This window comes from Canis lupus, chromosome 11 (assembly GCF_003254725.2).
Source record: "Canis lupus dingo isolate Sandy chromosome 11, ASM325472v2, whole genome shotgun sequence".
Taxonomy (NCBI): Eukaryota; Metazoa; Chordata; class Mammalia; order Carnivora; family Canidae; genus Canis; species Canis lupus.
In genome coordinates, this window is record NC_064253.1 from 20,814,265 (window position 1) to 20,834,996 (window position 20,732).

The 20,732-nt window shown below is 47.3% G+C and overlaps 1 protein-coding gene across 6 annotated transcripts in view; it reads right to left on the reverse strand.

The window, feature by feature from the left end:
• Window positions 1-20,732, reverse strand: part of FSTL4 (follistatin like 4) — a 398,360-nt gene that overhangs the window by 32,290 nt on the left and 345,338 nt on the right. For all 6 annotated transcript variants that reach the window (XM_025432162.3, XM_025432161.3, XM_049091764.1 and 3 more), the window contains one exon: window positions 12,410-12,530. In XM_025432162.3, the coding sequence (XP_025287947.1) occupies window positions 12,410-12,530 (121 nt within the window). The remainder of the gene's footprint in view (window positions 1-12,409; window positions 12,531-20,732) is intronic.

A 20,732-nucleotide genomic window follows, 5' to 3' on the forward strand; every position in this document is an offset into this window, starting at 1 on the left:
AGGCATCCTAGGACAAAGCACACAGAGACCCAACAACAACACAACCTAAATCATTTCCTAGGTTTTCTTTGTTGGCAGTTTTGGGGAAAAGTTCCAGGGTACGACAGAAGAGTCTTGTTGTAGATCAGGTCACTGGGATGGAGGAGGTAAATGGGGCTCTAGCTAAGACATCTAGAGGGCTGCTTAGAACATGGAAGTGGATTGCCTTTCTCAGACTCCCTTTTGTTCAAAAAGAAAAGAAATAATAACTTATCTAGACAACTTCCCTACACTGTGAATTTGGAAGAGGGAGGAATGGGGTTCAAGTTGAATAGATAGTAGAGTTTTGATCAGGAAGGTGTAATTCAAGAGCACAGAGCTAGAACTGGGGGACCTAGGAGCATTGGACCAGTGGGGAATTGGAGAAGGTGGTAGAGCGCCCAGAGTTCTACAGTGTGGGTGGCCATGACCTAGGAGTTAATAAACTTCTGCTCTTGCTATATCACCATTTATTTATACAAGCCTGCCTAGCACACATAAAGTAGATCCAAAGAATGTGAGGGAAGGATCAATAGAGAGGCAGAAATGACTGAATCAGTAAAAAAAGACTAGAACTGATAAATAAATAAAAGACTTGGTTTGTTATATATATTAATAAGATAGCCAAATCTTTGACAAGTTTGATCAATGAAAAAAATAGAGAAAGAACATAGGGAATTAAAAAATATGAAAGTATTATATTTAATGATAGGTAATAAATCTGAAAATCCAAATGAAATAGATCACTTAAAAGGGAACATTAATGAAAAAACTCTCAACAAAGTCGATATAGAAGGAATGTACACCAACATAATAAAGGCCACAGATGACAAACCCATGATGAACATCATACTCAATGATGAAAAGCTGAGACCTTTTTCTCTAAGATCAGGAATAAGACAAGGATGCCAACTCTTGCAACTTTTATGCAACATAGTACTGGAAGTTCTAGCATAGCAATTAGGCAAGAAAAAAGAAAGAAAATGCAGCAAAATTGGAAAGGAAGAAGTAAACGGTTACTATTTGCAGATGACATGACACTATATGTAGAAAATCCTAAAGACTCCACCAAAAAACTACAAGAACTGATAAATGCCTGTAGTAAACTCAAAGGGTACAAAATCAGTAAACAGAAATTGGTTTCATTTCCGTACACTACTAACAGGCAATCAGAAAGAGAAATTAAGAAATTAATCCATTTGTGATTGCATCAAAAAGAATAAAATACCTAGGAATAACCTTAACCAAGGAGGTAAAGGACTTGTACTTTGAGAACTCTAAGGCTTTGATGAAAGAAAGTGAAGTTGACACGAACATGCAAAAAATATTCTGTGCTCATGGACTGGAAGAATTACTATTGCTAAAATGTCCATTGTACTCAAAGCAATCCACAGATTCAATGCAATCTCCATCCAGAATTAGAACAAAGAATTCTAAAATTTGTATGGACCACAGAAAACCCAAATAGACCAAGCAATCTTGAGAAAGAAGAAAACTGAAAGTTTCACTCTCCCTGATTTCAAACTATACTATAAAACTATAGTAATCAAAGTAATCTGGTACTGGCATGAATGCATGTGTGCATGTGTGCGCGCACACACACACACACACACACACATACACACCCCAACCCAAAAAACAAACCCATACAGATCAATGTAACAGCCCACAAAAAAAACTCCACGTATATATTGATCCATATATCCATGACAAAGAAGACAAGAACATACAATGGGTAAAACACAGCCTCTTCAATAAACAGTGTTGGGAAGACTGGACAGCTACATGCAAAAAACCCAAACCGCACCACTCTCTTATACCATATACAAAAATAAATTAAAAATGGATTAAAGACTTGAATGTAAGACCTAAAACCAAAAAACTCCTAGAGGAAAATAGCTGGTAAGCTCTCTGACATCAGTCTTGGCAATCTTTTTTTGGACATGTCTCTTCAGGCAAGGGCTACAAAAACTAAAATAAACAAATGAGACTACATCAAGCTAGAAAGCTTTTGCATGGCAAAGGAAATGATCAACAAATGAAATGGCAACCTACTGAATGGAAGAAGATATTTGCAAATCCTACATCTGCTAAGGAGTTAGTATCCAAAATATGTTTAAAGCACCTACCCAACTTAATATTAAAAATCCACAATTAACCCAATTAAAAAATAGACAGGGGACTTGAATAGACATTTTTACAAAGATGACATACAGATCCAACAGGGATATGAAAAGATGGTCACCATCGCTCATCACCAGGGAAATGCAAATCAAAACCACAATGAGCTCTCACTTCACACCTGTCCAGTTGGCTAGTATCAAAAAGACAGTAACAAGTGTTGGTGAGAAAGTGGAAGAAAGAGAACCCTGAGCACTGCTGGTATGAATATAAATTGATGCAGCCACCGTGAAGAACACTGTAGAGGTTCATCAAAAAGTTGACAGTTACCCTATGATCCAGCCATTTCACTTCTGGGTATTTATCTGAAGAAAACAAAAACACCAACCCAAAGAAATATATGCCTACTGATGTTCACTACAGCATTATTTACAATAGCCAAGATATGGAAGCAATCTAAAGTGTCCATCCATAGAGGACTGGATAAAGGAGATATGTATCTATACAGTAGAATATCACTCAGCCATAAAAAGAATGAAATATCATTTGTGACATCATCGAAGGACCTGGGGAGTATTATGCTAAGTAAAATCAGACAGTGTGGAATCAAACACAGAAAGACACATGCCATATGATTTCATTCATACCTGGAATCTAAAAAGCAAAACAAATGAGCAAACAAAACAAAGCAGAAACAGATTCACAGATACAGGAAAAACACTGCTGGTGAACAGAGGGTGGAGGGCTTGTGGAGGGAGCAAAACAGGTGAGGGGATGAAGAGGTACACACTTCCAGTTATAAAATAAGTCAAGGGTACGTAATACATAGTGTAGGGAATAGAATCAACAATACTGTGTAACAATTGTGTCTGGTGACAGATGGTGACTAGATTTATCATGGGCATCATTTCATAATGAATACTGAATTACTATGATGCACACTGAAACTAATAGAATACCGTATGTTGATTATACTTCTAGTAAAAAAAAAATGGAAACTTAAAAGTATTGAGAACTAATCAAGAAGAGAATATTTAAAACATTTTCAAGTGCTACTTTTCAGTTACACAAGATGAATGAGTCCTAGAGATCTTCTGCATAGCATAAGGTCTATAGTCGACAACATTGTATTGTACATTTAAGAATCGATTAAGAGGGTAGATCTCATGTGACCGGTTTTTACCACAAACAAAAAGATAAGAAAAACAAAAATGAAGGGACACAAGGAAACTTTTGGAGGTGATAGAGACAAGTATTACTTGGATTGTGGTGATGTATCATGGGCATGTCCCATGTATACATGTCTAGTATACAAACTGTATACATTAAGTATGTGTCTTTTTTTGGTAAATCAATTACACCTCAAAAAAAGGTGTTTTTAAAAAAGTGCTACTAACCCCAAGATACCCTGAGTCGTTTCATAGGAAGTTTCTTTTGTACATTTAAGGAATGGATACTTCCTAGAGAATATGACAGAGAAGATGTTGCAGATTGTATCGTGAAGCCACTATAACCTAGGAACCAAAACATGCCAAAGGGAGCACAAAAAAGATGACTACGGACCTAACTCATGTAGGACTTGATAGACCAAAATCCCAGGTGACATATTGGCAAATCAAGGCTAGCATGACCAAATATAATATGTTTCAATGGCTAACTATCAGGAAATCTGTAATTAATCACCTTCCAGATCAAAGCAGTCAAAAAGGAAAAAATCATTTGGTTCTCCTGCTAGACAGTGAAAGGGCTTTTGAGAAAAATTCAAAATCAATTCCTTAGAGGAAAAAATCTCAATAAAATAGGAACAGAATGATATTTGTTTCCTACAATGAAGAATATCTCTATAAAAAGAAGAAATAGCACCATTCTTTTCAGAATGATGAAACATTAAGTTGGAAAAAAAAAGCAAAAAGGAAAGAAGGCAATATCAGACTCTCAACTTGAAGCAGTGTGATTGTCAATTGAAGGCAAGAAATGAGAAGTATTAAAAGGATAGAAAAAATTATATTTTACCTGTATATGCTCCAGATAATGAACCCCAAAGTAGTAAGGTTTAGTAAGTGACTGCAGAAAGGGAGCCAGTACCATAGCATATAAGACTAATAGCTTACTTACTTACTGACAGCAATCAGACAGAAAACACATTGGGCCTAAATGAAAAAACTGTAAAACCTCACTGAAGACATAAAAAAGACTTGAATAATTGGAGAGACATGTTCTGGGAGCTGAAGCTTTACTATGGTTAAGAAACAAGCTACCCCAAACTAAGTCATGCATTTAATCTAATTGCAATTAAAATCAATTGGTGGGGTCTTGACAAGACATTTCTAAAACTTACATGGAAAAAATGTGCAAGAACAGCTGAGAAATTTTTGAAAAATGAGAGTGATGATGGGCATTTTCCCCTACCAGATTTTACAAGTATGACAGCAGCAAATGCTGCAAAGCAGGGGGAGGTGAGGTGAGCAACAGGGGAGGGCTGAAGGAACCCCTACCTCTGAGTCAGGCGACATACTAATGGTCTGGATTGGTTTTACAAAGCTCTGTCGATTCATTCCATGCAGCCAACATTTATTAAATACCACCCAAGGGGCAGGTGTTCCGGACAGAGCAGGGAGTAAGAGCGTAGTAGCTCTTATCCACATGGAGCTTGGTGTCTGGGGGAAGGAGAGTCATCAGTGGATTCCAAGTGTGATGGGCATTACCAGAAGGGAGCTCTGGGGGCTTGCGGACAGGGGTGTGGGAAGATTTGCCAGAATAGAGCAGGATCCACTCTCCAACTCACAAAGGAAATCCCGAGCTTCCTTACACCTGCGCTGCTTGTCCCTTTACTGATAGTAGCTTTGTCTGTAGGACTGGGGACAGTGAACTGGCCTCTTCAGTGAGAGGGCCAGTGGTCAGCACCTCCTTGAAGACTGTCCTTTGTCTCAGCCCCGACCTTTGATAGAATCTGTGGACCTACCCAGGAAGTTTTCAAACCATAGTGTATATCTGCATCCCCTGGGAGGGGGTATGGTTGTTAAAACAAACACTGGCCCCACACTGTGGTCTCTGATCCCGGAGGTCTGGGATGGGGCTGGAGGATCTACTTTTACCGATCAGGTTCTGAGAGAAACCCGGAGTCAAGTCTCACTTGGAAGCTCTGGAAGACCAATTCAGGGCTAACTCTGAGCTGAAATGCATGGCCCTATTCTAGAACAAAATGAAACTGAAAGTCAAGGGTATGCAATAAGTCACTCACTTAAAAATATAGGACTATCTACTGGGTAAAGACACCTCCACTGGCAGGAGTTGAAACACTGCTCACAGGTGCTCACAGGGAGGGGTACGCTTTGTTGGCCATGAGGTCTCCATGAGCCATGCTGGGGGCCGAGACCATTCCTCCTTGGATCTCCATCCCTCCAGCAGGACTACAGTGAGGGCCTCAGGCCTCTGCATGCTCCATCTGTCCAAGCCCTCTCTTTCCAGTCTTGCCCTAACTCCACAAATAGGGATCATCAGGACACTTTTCTTTGTGCCCTCCATTCAGGGTCATGTTCATCTTCACAAGACGCCTGGGGCTCTCGGCCATCCCTCATCCCACAAACCTTCGGTGTATCTTCTGGAACTCATGTTCAGTCATGAGCAAAATGTGCTATATCCTCAAACCCTTGTATGAATGTTCCTTCACCTTCTCAAAATGGAAACCTGGCGACATTGCTTCTACTGCAGCCTCTTAAGGGGACGTGGCTCTGAGCCTCACCTCCTCCTGGAGTGGGCTGGGAGGTGGGGCATGTGTCCTCCTCTGTTCTCACCTTCCCTCTTCTGGTTCTGCATCGCCTGCCATGCCCAGCTGCATTCCAGATCCCATCCTTTCCCGCCTGTTCCAGGACATTGCCCTGGCACATCCCTCCTACTCCGGTGCCTTTCCCCCTTCCTAATGAGCATTCTCATCAGTCCATAAAAAGCTTTTAATTTCTATCTTGGAAAAAGCCCCCAGACCTCTCCTTCCCCCAACTTCTCTCCCCAGTGCTGCCCGATTTTTGTCCTTGGAAGCCTCCTAAAGAGTTGCCCATATCTGGGGGCTCTAATTTCTCTCTCCATTGCCTCCTGAGCCAGTTCCAGGCAGACATTTCCCCACCAAACTGTGGAAACGGCTCTTCTCCAGCCACCCCCACATGCCAAACTTGACCCAATGGCCAACTCTCTGTCCTCATCTCCCCCTGAGCTGTCCTCAGCATTGGGCACAGCTGACCACTGCTCCTTGGTCCAACCTGTCTCTTCATCTTCAAACTTAGAAACCCAACTGGCTGCATAACACCCAGCATTTACCATGTCTGCATGAGCTTCTGAGCTTCCTTCCTGAAACCTGCTCCTCCACCCTCCTCTTATTTAAGAATATAGCCAGTGTCCTCTGTCCAGATGTTCAGACCGAGATCCTTTGGAGGGACTAGTGACTTTCCCATTAAGTTGACAAAACATCAACTTTTCAGTAAGGCCTTCATTTGCCATCCCCTCTAGCATTTCTACCTTTTATCTGACTTTCCTTATCCCTTTGTGTTTTCATTTTTCTCCTTAGTCCTTGTTACCTGTAGACTTGCTCCACGAGGATAGATTTGGGTCTGCTCACAGTTTCCAATGAGTGGCCTGCAAGGGGCCTGCAGAACTCAGTACCTATATGTTGAATGTGGATTATGCAGACACTTGACAGATGAAGTGGCAGCAAAGGGGTGGGGAGAGCATTCTCAACTGGGGTCAAGTTCATGGGCTGGAGTATTTGGGGAGGGATGGGGGCCAAGAGATGAGGTTAGCAGGTGGTGGGAACCCAGATCACAGGGACCAGCCTGTATGTATGCATCTATGAACGTGGTCTATGGGCTTTTGCGGCCAAGAAGCTGCTGCCACCCTTCTGTGAATCAGTGACTAGGTCTCCTATCCTATTTGTCCTGATAGGCTTGCATGGAGGAGACTACGGGGGCATAGCCAGGCCAACAGCAACCGGAGGCACCCTGCATGCAGTCCTAGGCCCCCTGGACTTCCTGGCTCAATGCCCTGCACAAAGGAGGCCTGTGCTGTGGAATGTAACTGCAAGGCACCAAGAAGCTCCACTGAGAGGCCCCTGACTTGACCACTTGCCAACTGGCAAATTGGCAAAAGGATTTTTTTTTTTAAAGCATCATCCCATCAGTAGTGGGGTGGGAGCTCACTCACTGCCCTGAGACCCAACTGTCCTCTTTACGCATGATGACAAGTCTACCAATCCTGCAGCTGGTGTGGCATAGGCCCCTGGCTCTGATGAACACCTGCTTGCCTTGAGCAGAAGCTGTGACTCCTGCCAGAGCCAGAGCTCTGGATCCAGCTTCCTGCTAGGACAGGCAAGCTCAATAGACATAGGGGGTGTCAGAAACATGCTAGGAGCCCTGGTCCCCACTGGAATGGGGCCCAGTCAGACAAAGTCCTGCATTCCCACTGTGAGAGACCAAGGGGTGGAGCTGGAGACACAGCTTCCTGCTGGCAACGGTGATCCACCTGTTTTCCTTTGGCCTTACAGCTGTATTAACTCACACACTAAAAATCATTTGAAATTAATATATTCTGGGTAAACACATTCATTTTCTTTTAAATTTGCAAAACCCTCCAGTGAAAACATTTGAATATGTATCACAGAGGTCTGTTTTCTTTGGGAAACATGGATCATTTCCAAGGTGAAAGGCAGCATAAATATGTCCTAAGTAAGAGGTGCCTTCACAAAAATACCAAGCTAGAGTAATAAACAGATTTGGGAGAGGATTATTGTGTTTTGGGAAGGAATCGTTACTTGTCTGAACTGTGGGGAGTTCGAGGGTGTTTTTATTTTAATGGGTTCATCATTTATGTCTGAACTTCTCGCTCCTTCCTATGAGGGCAATGCAGGAGGTTTGTGTGAAGTTATAAATCATGTCAGTGTTTGGGCCTCCTCTCTGGGAGGCCAGGTCTATGAGGAAGTTACACTAATAATTGGAGAGAAGTAGTTGTCTAGAAGGGCTCCCTTTAGCCGAGCAGGTCAAGGCAGAGTTGTGGACGGAGAAGCCCTCCCAAGATGGTGGCCTGGCCTGTATATGGGGTCTGGCCTGTGCACCAGGAAGTGGGGAAGCTCCAGAAAGAAGCATTTTACCTGGTTTGGCCAGTTTCTCTGGGTCTTGATTTTTTCCATCCGTATAATGAGTTGCATGCTCCCTGAGAGGCCACCAGCTCAGGCCATTTGTGTCCACCAACTATAGCTAAATGTGGCTTGAGACAACTGAACATCTCTCCCATATGTGTCCTGCTCTGGACTGTGAACTCACCTGTATCAGGCATTCTCCAAGCATTTTAGACAGATCAGCTGTCATCAGGCCTAGAAGGCAGGAGGTACTAGTGCTATTTCCATTTTACAGGTGAGTCTATTTGCCTTCCTTGTGTATAAAGGACAGATCAGTACAAGCCCTTGAACTCAGGTGTGTCTGGCTCTGAGTTCATGTCTTGACTCTGGGACAGAGCTGTTGCCAGCTCAGGTCTGCACCGGGCCTAGAGGAGAGAAGCCCCCACCCGGCTCCTGCTCCCTGGAGTACTAGCTCTGGGTCTTGGGCTCCCAGGTCGCACATGAGCTCCCCAGCACATCTGTCATTTGCTTGGAGCCTTCTGAGAAGCAGGTAACTGGGCAGGGCCCTCTCTCTGCCCTTCTGCATTCCCAGCCCCTTCTCTCTGGTTGAGGAGAAGCTATCTGGGGGAACAGACACGAAACATCGCTCGCGGTATGCCCCAGATGATGCCTTAGCTTAGTAGGCCACAGGCCACCTGCCAGGCCAAGTGGGGACCAAACCAGACCTTCAATAGCACCGCTGAGCACCACACCATATCTCACCCTGGCAGCTCAGGGACCTTTTCCATAGTTTTCAATCATGCTTGGGATGAATGGCAAAAGGGAACAAACGCCCCAGGTAACTTTGGCTGCTGATTTCTCTCCCCCTTCTTCAGGAGACTCCTCGGCTAGGCAGCATTCCTTTTGTCCTGAGCACCAACAGTGCCCTCTCAGCCTTCCCAGCAGCTCTGCCTGAAAGCCTTGGCACCAAGCTGCAGCCTGCAGAGCCCCCTGCACCTACTGCCACTGTGGGCTTCCACGGTACGCCGGCCCTCGTATGGGACCTGGAGCACCATTGGGATTCTGCACTGGGATGGGCTGAGCCCCACCGGAGCTGGACATCTGAGCCACACGGTTTGCCAACTTCAGTTCCACTGAGGCAGGGGTCACTGCTGTGGCCTGGTCATCATGTGCTCATGATGCCATCTGTTTCCAGCCAGGCTTGAGTGCAGCACTAGGGGCAGAGGGGAATGAGGCAGGGTGCCCGTCCCCTGCCCTCCCTAGGGTGTAGTCTGCTGCAGCCCAATGCTGAGCTGCTGAATGACCACATCTGTATCCGACACCCAGATTCTCCAATAGCAGTAACACTGTGCCCTGGTAAGGATGGGTATGGTAGGGCAGGGCAGGTGTCAGGAGTCTGAGCTCTGGAGTCAAAATCTGCTTGGCAACTGCAGGGCTGGGTCCTGGGATCCTGAGATCACTGCATCTCTCTGAGTGCTAGTTACCTCAATCTTGAAACAGGGATGGCACACAGGAGGTGTTCAGTAGAAGCTATCATAATGGTCTCTTTCATACCATTCTATTTTCAACAACTTCCCATCTTTCTACGTAGGACATTTCCCTTCTCTCTCCCCAACACAGCAACCTAACTTCTAAAATACTTGGAAAGCCTTGCATCTTATTCCCAGGTCAGCAGGCAGTGGACATCTGTCCTTGGGAGGCAACTCCAGGCATACTTTAGTATGGCGTGCCCTTGAGCGGGCTGGTTAGTGGTCCCCCATGTCACCCCCAAGTGCCTGGGAGTCAGCCTAGCCCAGGAACCTTGTGGGCTACTGGAGCTAGGGCCACCCAAGTGACCTTGTCTGGCTGTCATGGGAGCTAAGCTCAAGGGGCCAAATTAATGACATAGGACACTATCACAAAGTACAGAGGTCCCAGCATGTTCCCTCCGACTGCTGATAGTGCTTCCACTGGAAGAGAAGCCTTCAATCCATCAGCAGTTAAGAAATGGATCTCAAGTGGCCTCTTTTGGTTCCCAATGGGAGGTTTTGATATGTGTGGACTCCCTTGGGTCAAAAGCATCCTCATTGGAGACTGGATAATGGCAGAGCTCCAGGGTGGGGGTGAGAGGTGGCTGGGGATGGTGTGAACAGGACTCTCCAATGCCAGCTGCACAGCCTGCTTCACACCTGGTGGGAGAGGCCCAGCAATCCCTCCTGGTGCTTCTGGGTCCGGGCCTTGCTCTTAGATTCAGAGCTGGGAGTGGCAAACTGGCTCATCCACATCATGACCTCAGTCTCAGAATTCTGGGCAGGATGGGGCAGAAGGGCACCCCGAGCACCATGGACTTGCCACTTAGTGTATGAAGGCACCTAGGACCAGAGTCTCTTCCTGAGGCGAGTATAGACTCTTACCTGTGACATACTCAGGTCCCTCCCCCTCCACAGGTGGCTCCCCTCCCCTGAGAGAGTCATTTGGGGGAAATAAAGGGGACAAGGCTCAAGCCATCTCCCTGTGGCACCTGCCCCCCACTCCCTGCACCCCACCCCCCGCCACACCCGCCATTCTTGTGAAGTGAGGGCAGGATGCAAAGGGCAGAATTAAAAATCTGCGAATATTGGTTCATTTCCCTTCTCCAGGCTTGTCTGAGGACCTGAGGGGCCTGGGACAAACCACATAGAGCTGTTTCCCAACCAGTCACCAACACTGTACCATGCTGGGCATCACTTGCCAGTTTCAGATGGAAAAGCCCTCTTCCCACCGCAAAGCACGCGCTCTGCCCCTGCTGGAGGAGAGCCCTGCGCACTGCCTGCTGGCCACACTTCACACTGGCCCTAAACTGAGGTGGGGTTAACTCCCCCAGGGGCTGTCATAACTAGAAACTCCTGGGTTATTTCTGCGGCAATCCAGTGACATTATCACAGGCCTGCATTCAAGCCTGTGAGCACAGCTACAAAACCCCAATTAAATACGTCCCAGGTCAAGGGAAATACGAAGATATGGGTTAGCTGTGTATGGCTATAAAAATCCCTCAAACATCCTGTAGGGTAAATGTAGACTCCAGCTGAGCTCACCCAGGTGTCCTTAATGGCTTGTTACCCTGGTTCCAGAGTTAAGTGAAATTGAGCCTCATTATGTAATTATTCTTAACACCTTGCTCACTTTATCTCAGAGCAGAAGCCCTGAGCACCAGCTGGCACAGATGCTCTAGGGCTGACTTGAAGTTTCCACACTGACACAAGAACACCCTGCTTAGTGCTAGGCGTCCAAGAGCACAGCTGCTGGCCCAAGCCTGGCTGGGCGAGTCTAACTTCTCTCGGGTGTTGATCTGCTTTGCATTGTGATGGCTTATTTGTTCTGAGGGCTGGAGAGGCCAGGATGGGCCAGTCAGCAGTGTGATGCAGAGGTCAAAGCACAGTCCCAGGTCTAGGAAGACACCCACCAGTGGTGTGACTCCAGACCAATGGCCTTACCTAGAGATTTCTCCATAACCTGAGTTGAAACGACATACTGACTAGCAAAGTGCATGTGATGTGTTAGCACAGGGATTGGCTAGAGTAAGTGCTTAGAAAACACTATTTTAATCGTTGGTGTTGTCATCAGGAGTTGTCATCAGGAGGGGTTTATTATTCCCAGCCTCTAGGAGTCCTGGCAACTCAGGGGTCCCTGAGAAGCAACGAAAACCTCCTGAGCCTGTTCAGGTTCTGTCTTAGCGGGCCAAGTGGAGGCTTGGTGAGCCTTTTGGGGAGGGAGATGGGAACCAGCCCCTGCTGGAGGAAGTCCTGCCTCCCTGGCCAAGTGATATGGGTGCATAGCACCCAGAAGAGCAGTGGTGTCTTTTAGCGTCTGCTACTCACAGGGTCCAAGAGCACAGCTGCTGGCTGTCACTGTGGCATGGGCAGGGCACATTCTACAGGGTTCTGCTAGAGCCTCAGCTGCTGAACATGACTAGCCCAAATGACTCACCCCCCGCACCACTATCACTTCATCAGAGGTGGCTTCTGGGTGAAGCCAGAGAAACTAGTTGGCTGGTTTTGCCCTTTCTCCACTGCTCCCTTTACTTCTGAGAGAGATGGGTTTTATTGGACTCAGACACATTTTTCAGATAGAATATAGAAGTGGGAAGGGTTGCTGTGAGCAGCATTTTGGGAACGCTTTGAGGGGACGACATGCATGGAGCCATTTACTAACCATTCACCTGCAGGACGTGGGTCTGGAAGAGCTCATCATGGCCGGAGGCGTGGCAGGTGTAGTTGCCCATGTGGACGGTGGTCACCTTGGTGATGTAGAGGGAGTTGTCCTCTCCGAAGTCCTGCACAGGGTGAGGAAGACAACGAGGTTGGCCTCTCTACTAAGTAGGCTGGGAAGGAGAGCCAGTTGTCCTGCTTTTGCAGGAAAACAAACCCTGCAGCTGAGCCCCCTTGCTCAGCCAGAGCTGCCTGCAGGGCTGTGCCGGCCTGGGCAACAGGAACTTCATTGGTCTTCCTTATTGTCTGCCTGGAACTTGTATATCCACTTAAGGCCTCATTCACCTCTGTGGCCAGGCTGGAACACCTTCCCTGCTTGCTGCTCTCACTTTTTAAGATTGGAGCTCACCTCTTCCTCCTACTAATCCTGAGCCTGCTTGGCAGGTTTCCTGGGGGTTCTTATCCACCTGCTGAGAAGCTCTGCAGGATGGCCTTGTGTAGGGCTGGCAAGCTTTTTTTTTTTTTTTTTTTTTATAAAACTCAACACCTAAAAACCAAATAATCTAATTAAAAAATGGGCAGAAAAAATGGGCAGAAAACATGAACAGACATTTCTCCAAAGAAGACATACAGATGGCTAACAGACACATGAAAAGATGCTCATCACTTATCAGGGAAATGCAAATCAAAGCCATAATGAGATATCACCTCACACCTGTCAGAATGACTAAAAATCAACAACACAAGAAACAACAGGTGTTGGTAAGGATGTGGAGAAAAATCCTCATGCACTGTTGGTAGGAATGTAGACTGGTATAGCTACTTTGGAAAACAGTATGGAGATTCCTCAAAAACTTAAAACTAGGAACTACCTGCAGACCCAGCAGTTGCACTACTAGGTATTTACCCAAAGAATATAAAACTATGAAATGAAAGTAATACACACACCCCTATGTTTATAGCAGCAATGTCCACAATAGCCAAACTATGGAAACAGCCCAAGTATCCGTCAACAAATGAATGGATAAAGAAGATGTGGTATACAGACACAATGGGGTATTTTATTCAGCCATCAAAGAAGAATGAAATTTGCCATTTTCAACAGTAAGGATGGATCTAGAGTAGAAGGCTGAGTGAGGTACATCAGAACAAGACTGATACCATATGATCTCACTCATGTGGAATTTAAGAAACAAACCAAATTAGCAAAGGGGAAAATAAAGAGAAAAAAGCAAACCAAGAAACAGACTCTTAACTCCACAGAACAAATTGATGGTTACTAGAGGGGAGGAGCCTGGGGGGATGAATGAAACAGGTGATGGGGATCCAGTAACCATACTACAGGGTATCTACCCAAAGAACACAGGAACACTAATTCAAAGGGATACATGCACTCCTGTGTGTACTGCAGCATTATTTACTATAGCTAAGTTCTGGAAGCAGCCTAAGTGTCCACTGACTGATGAATGGCTAAAGATGTGCTACATATACAAGGGAATATTATTCAGCAATAAAAAAAGAATGAAATCTTGCCATTTGGAACAACATGGATGGAACTAGAGTAGAATGCTAGGTGAAATAAGTCAGAGAAAGACAAATACCATATGATTTCACTCATGTGGAATTTAAGAAACTAAACAAAAAAGTGTAGGAAAAAAATAAGAAAAGAGGCAAACCAAGAAACAGACTTTTAACTACAGAAGACAAACTGATGATTACCAAGGAGAGGGGAGTGGGTGGATGGGAGAAATAGGTGTTGGGGATGAAGGAGCACACGGTGACAAGCACCAGGTGATGTATGGAAGTACCAACTCACAATACCGTACACCTCAAACTAATACAACACTGTGTTAACTAACTGGAATTAAAACAAGAATTTTTTTCCCTAAAGGGACAGATAGCAAATATTTTTGGCCTCATGGGCCATAGGGTTTCTGCTATTTAACTCTGCCTTGAACCACATAGATAACCATAATAATACATAAATTAATGAGCATCCATAAGCTCCAATGAGATTTATTTATTTTTAAGATTTATTTATTAGAGAGAGCGAGCTCATGACCAAATGGCGTGGGGGGGGGGGGTAGGGAGAGAGAGGGGGGGAGAGGGAGAGAGAGAGAGAGAGAGAGAGAGAGAGAGAGAGAGAGAGATCCAAGTAGACTTGGGGCTGAGCCAGAGCCAAAGGAGAGACTGGATCTCACTACCCTGATCACGACCGGAGCCAACACCAAGGGTCAGACGCTTAACTCACTGAGCCGCTCAGGCGCTCCCAGTGAAATTTATTTAAAAGAATAAGTGGTGGGACAGATTGGGCCTGCGGGCGTAGATGGCCTACCACTGGGTCAAATCTACCTTCATCCCAAAACAATTCTAAGTGGCTTGCAGAGACCTGGATAACCCACGAAGGGAAACAGAACTCTGAGGAAAATGAAGGCAAACAAAATAGCCAGAGAAGGGAAATAGTTGAGGGGGGCGGAAGCCGGGGGTCAGAGTGCCCTGATAAGCCCCCCCGGCTGAGCAGCACTGCCCCAGGGCCTTTCCGGTCAGGTGCATGTGCTCTTGCAGACCTGCACATGGCGTGGGCCCTGGCCAGGTGCCCCCTGCAGACATGCTGGAGAGTGGCATTACCCTGTGTTTCCGGGAGGCTCCTCATCAGGTTTGGGGTTAGCTAGCTCCTTGACATCTTTGAGGGGTGGTGCCCAGAGCCGACAGGGACAGAGGAGGTCCTGGCTTCCTGGTGAGAAACAGGGCGGTGCACTGCCAGCCACGCTGGCTGAGGGTGAGGGGAAGCCTGGCGTGGGACTCCGGAGACTCAGATTTTAGTTGAACTCTGTCACTGACCAAATGTCCCCTTGTCCCTCTGGGCTCTGGTTCCTCCACCAGCAAGCGGCGGACAGTCCATGTACCTGCCTGCCTCATGGGGTGCTGAGGAGATCTGGCAAGAGAACACACGTGAATACTTTCCCAGCGAGGGGAGCATGACATACGTAGGGGTATCACTGGTTATTATTAACAGGACGCGCAAAACTCCTCTTGACCCCCCGGAGCCAACACCAAACCACCCCTCTTACCATTCCCTGTGCCCTTCTCCACAGAAGCCATCTGGTGGCGGGAGGGAGGGAAGGCCACCAGTCACCGTGGCACAAGAGCTGTGCCAGAGCTGCCATGGAGCAGCTCCCTGACCCTCTGCCTTGCTCACATCCTGAAGGGCCTCACTGCCACCATCTTGAGTCCTTTGAAGATGCTTTTTGGCTAATTAGCCCGGTGAGGGAGCGCGGGCCCAGAGAGAAGCTTGGGGAGGGCGCGGGGGTGGTGGCGGTGGTGTTGCAGGCCAAGGTGGAGCGCAGATGCACGCAGCCCGCTTTCATTATCAGGAAAAAGCCACACGACGCACTCCCACCAGAGTAAAGTATTGCAGAGGCTGCCAGAGCCCAGCGGCTTTTCTCTGAAGCATTGCTCTGTTTAAAAAAGCCCCATTCCTATCACTCTGTGGAAGCTTCGATAATAAAAATAAAACACCAGATAGCTGATTTGTCCTGTGTCATAACAGAGTCATAAAGGGTTCATACCTGAGTTGCTTATGAAAAGTTAATGGTTAGTCAATTCTGGGCTGACATATTTCTGGTCTAAGCTGTTTGTGTGTCAAAACCTAAGTGTGGCGGAAAATAGATTTGGCTTGGAGGCTCCAAGGCTCCCTGTGGCGAGGTGGCGTGTCGAGAATAGGGCAGGGAAGTTGGGTGCGGTTCCCGCTTCGGGGACCCCTCTATACCTCACCTGGGTGGTTCCAGGGCCGACTCCATCCCCAGGAGCAATCCCAGAACCGCTAGCGGGGGGCGCCCTGGCACATTCCCTCGACTGCCTCCCCGGGCGTCGCGCCCACAGCCCATCCTCGCCCGAGGCCCCGAAGCCCCGAAGCCCCGAAGCCCGGCGAGGGTTCTGGCGGCCCCTCGCTCCGGTTGCCTCCTCGCTGAGGTCACGTGGTCACGGGCCCGCACGTTGCTCAGGCTGAGAGGTGCGCCAAGGCCGCGGTCCGCACCGATCAAGGGTCAGAACACCAGCTCCCAGGCTTCCGAGCTAGCCATGAGCTAGGAAGCTTCATATGGATTTGCCTTGGATGATCCTCAGGAAAGAAAACAAAACCCAAGCCAGAAAACGAAACAAAAGCCCAGGCCCATGGGGTGAGGAAGCAGAGCTCTCCTTCACAGCGTATTCAGGATCTGATCTTGTCTGATGACCTCACTGTGACCGGTGGGCCAAGGCTCCATCTTCTTATCTAGGGGACGGTGGGGACCCCCTCCCCTGCCCCTTCGCTCTGTCCTCCACGCAGCGGCCAGACCCTACCCCTGCACCCCGAGTCACAGCCCTAGAGGGTCTCATTGTATCCCCACTCCTTCCACTCTCCCGGCTCATTCCGCTCCAGCGCTGTGGCTCCTTGCTGTTGCTCACGAGCCAGGCATCCTGTGCCCTCCTCCCCAAAGGCTGTCAGTCTGGTTTGCACCCAGGCTCAAATGTCATCTGCCTGCCCTATCTGTAACCCCTACCTCTCACGTCTCATTTTGGGGCACTTACTGCCACTTCGCATACCATTTGTAACTGCCCCCCCCGCCCCCCCCCCCCCCCCGCCCCACTAGGACAGGAGCTCCCCAGGGAAGGCAGGGATTGTGGTGCTGCATAGTGCTCACTGCCACGTCCCCAGTGCCTGGGAGGGCCTACCTCCTCATGGGCCGTCAGCAGATACTCTGTGAATGGATCAGATCACACAAGATCCGATCTGCAGGGACTGTGTTCTGGTTCTTTGGGTTTGACAACAGAGGCACCTGCCTCCTGCCTTCCCATCCACCTGAACATTGCCAGCGATATGGGGTCAAAATGAGGTGGTTGGCAGGGAGGCAGAGAACTGATCCCAAGAACGGTGCCCCTGTTTCCCAACCCCGTCTCTTTTTCCATGCTTCATTCCTCAGGCTGGTGCATGCTGGGATTGGCCAAAGAGAAGACTCCACTCTGAGCAGCAGGCAGAGATGGAAAAGCCCTTGCATGTGATCTCAGACTCAGCTGATGACTTTTGGGGAGCCCCTAGCAAAGTCATTTAACCTCTCTGTCTACTTTTCCTCATTGCTGCTGGCGGCAGGAGCATAACTCCTGGGTGATCACTCAGGTGCTAAGGGGTGTGCGTCCATTCTTCAAGGGCACTAGGGGATGCTGGATGCATTACGGGTCTCCTTTGAGCACCTAACTTGTTACCAGCCTATGGCTTAGGCTCTGGGGAGAAGCTGACTGTGGGAATAAATAAAATAATGTCTCTGGGCTAAAACAATAGGCATCATATAATTATAGAACAAAGTGCATATTGTTTTCTGGAACATGAATACTGGCTACTGAAATCAAATTTCCCTCATTGGATGTGAGGAAATTACTTTAAAATTGATTTATAAGAAGCTACATAAGACTAAACCTGTAATCCTTCCTCTCCTGAATGTTCTTTGAGATGTGTCTGAATGCTGCTATCAATGCTTGATTGCATCTCTGTAATTGTCTTTTTATGGATGGCTTTTTTGTTGTTGTTCTGATGCTTAGAAATATATTAGCAAAATCAAGGTTCCTTCCAGAAATAAACAGATGCCATATTAGACCATTCTTTGTACTGATGCACATCTGTCTTTGGGAAAGAGACAATTTTACTAAAAGGCATAGTTTTTGTCTTTTAAAAAGCTCTTTTGTAAGGATCTGCCCTTAATAAAGCAAGTAATTAAATGAGACTTAAGTATTAAACAATATTTAAGCAGAGGCAAGATGGGGGATGTTGTCATAGTGATACATGTGACTCAAGTCTTAAGTAATATTAAAATGAACCATCAATGCTGAATATTTAGTGACTAAATGTTCAATGCAAGGACTCCAGGGTGATTGTAGAGTTTAGGTTAATGATACTGCCAATGGTACAAGTTAACACTCAGTTTAGAATCATTTATGCTGAGCTTTTCTGACTCAGCCCTTCTCAGGAGCAGTGCTTCTCAGGAGCCCTCTGCCCTGGCTCTCTTTGGGGAGGATGGAGTCTAGGAGAGGGTCTTTTCCCCATGCTGGTTTGATTCCAGCCCCTAGAATTCACTAACCCTAGTATCCCTCCTGCATAAACATTTTAACAGGAAAGCCCAAACACTGAACAATATGCAGCCCCTGGATGATGGCTGGCCTCAGAAATGTCTGCACCTCACATGTCCGATATCCAGACCAAGCAAGGACGAGCTGCATCCCGGGTGGGCACACACAAACATCCACGTGAACACATATAGTACACGTAAGCATGCATGGTATGCGCTCACAGCACCCCTAGCCCCCACCTCATGGCTCTATAGCTTAACCCCACACTGGGGTTCTCGTGCTCTGGCCACTTCCTTTCAGACCCTTAAAGGACATACTTGCCACTCTGCATGTACCTGCTCACAGTCCTTGTAAGAAGTCCCTGCAACTTGAAGTAATCCCTAAGGAGCTGCTGAACATCTAGGGTTCATTGGAGCAACCCGAAGTCGGTCATTTCTCTTGCTCATTCCCAGGCCCAGGCCAGGGAGTCACAGGTGTGAGAGAAGTCACTGTGGGGAGGGCTCCTGGCTTCCCCAGGACTGCAGGGAGTCTGGGGTCACTGGCTGACTCAGGTTAATATGATCATTCTCCCTCATGACTGTGAGTGCCAAAGAGGAGGCACCTCCTCTCTCTGTGTACTACCATATTGTCCCCAGCGTGCAGTTCAGTTGGTATTGCTGAACGAATGGAGGTGTGTCAGCCGACGGTGCTGGCTCTCGGGGAGCCCTAAAGCGAAGGGTAGTGAAGAAGTAACGTTATCCAGAGTGACGCCTGGCCTTCGTTTGCCTGGAGGCTTTGGCCATCAGACTGTCAAATATATGATTTATGATGGGGGCTCTGCCCCGTGCAGTACCAGTTGTGTCTCCTCAGGCGCCAGGGGCTAGAGGTCATCCATGTGAGTAGTACATAATCAAGCTCTAGTGGGAGCTCTGGACACCAGGTTTGGGTGAGCGTCCCTGGCTGGCAGTACCTCATGTGTGTGGTTATATATTGGTGCAGGGAAAGGACAAAGACTGCACCATGACGCACCAGGAGAGAACAACGGAAGCTCTGCGTCTGGACCCCCCTGGGTTCTGTGCCATGGGGCTTCTTCCCTTGGCTGATCTTTTGTTTGTTTATAAACCACAGAAATTTACTTCTCATAGTTCTGGAGGCTACAAGTCCAAGACCAAGGTGTTGGCAGATTTGGAGTCTGGTGAGAGCCTGCTTCCTGGTTCTCAGAAGGCTGTCTTTTTGCTATAGCTACATGTGCTGGAAGAGGCCAGGACTCTCCCTTTCTTAAAGGCACTAATCCCATTGATGAGGCTTCTACTGTCATGACCTAATCACCTCCCCAAAGTCCCACCACCAGATAGATACCCTTCCAATGGGGGCTAGGCATAAACATATGAATTTTGCTGGGATACAAATATTCAGTCTATGATATCAACAGATGCTTCCACATAAGCAGTAATGTACAAAGAATAAAGGAGCTCACATTCTGGGTAAAACAGAGAAACAGATTTCAGGCTTACACCCAGCCTAACTCTAAAAATAGAGTAAATATAGGACACAACATTTTTAAGCACAGTCTCTGATCTCTGAGAAAAGGAAAACATGAGATGATGGCCACACTCATTCCAGCTCTCTGTTAGAACTGCACACAGAACCAGCACCCAGGGAACTACAACAAGGGGAAAAGAAGTCAGAATACAGGGCCCTTGAGATAGCTGGAATTTGAGAGCTGGAGTAGCAGAGAGGACGGGGCTTTGTAGGAAAGCAGTACCAGGAATTTCCTAGGGCACCCTTGAATCACTAACATCCCGATGCTCAGGCTGAGATTCAAGGCCTCCCAGAGGACATGTCCTGGAGTTTGTGAGCTGAGCAGAGGTTCTAGAGATTGCACACTGTTGAGAGTGTCCAGGAGGGAAAGACCTGGGTGAATATCTTAGGCATTCCCTTGACTGATTGTAACCTACACTTATCCCCTGTAATAAACCGTAAATGTGAGTTGAGTCCTTCTGGCAAATTACTTAACCTGAAGGTAGTTTTGAGTACTTTCCACTCTTGTAATTGATGCCAGAGTGAGAGAGGTCTTGTGTGGACTGCTGTTTCTAACTTTGTACCGGGTTCTACAGTTCAATCAGGGGGATTCTGACCTGGCTGTGTGGATGCTGAGCATTAGGCCTGGGGGCAAATGTGAATGTCCAGGTGCACACAGGTGCCTAGGTACTTGCCCCAGAGAGCTCATGTCAGAGTCACCGCTCTGA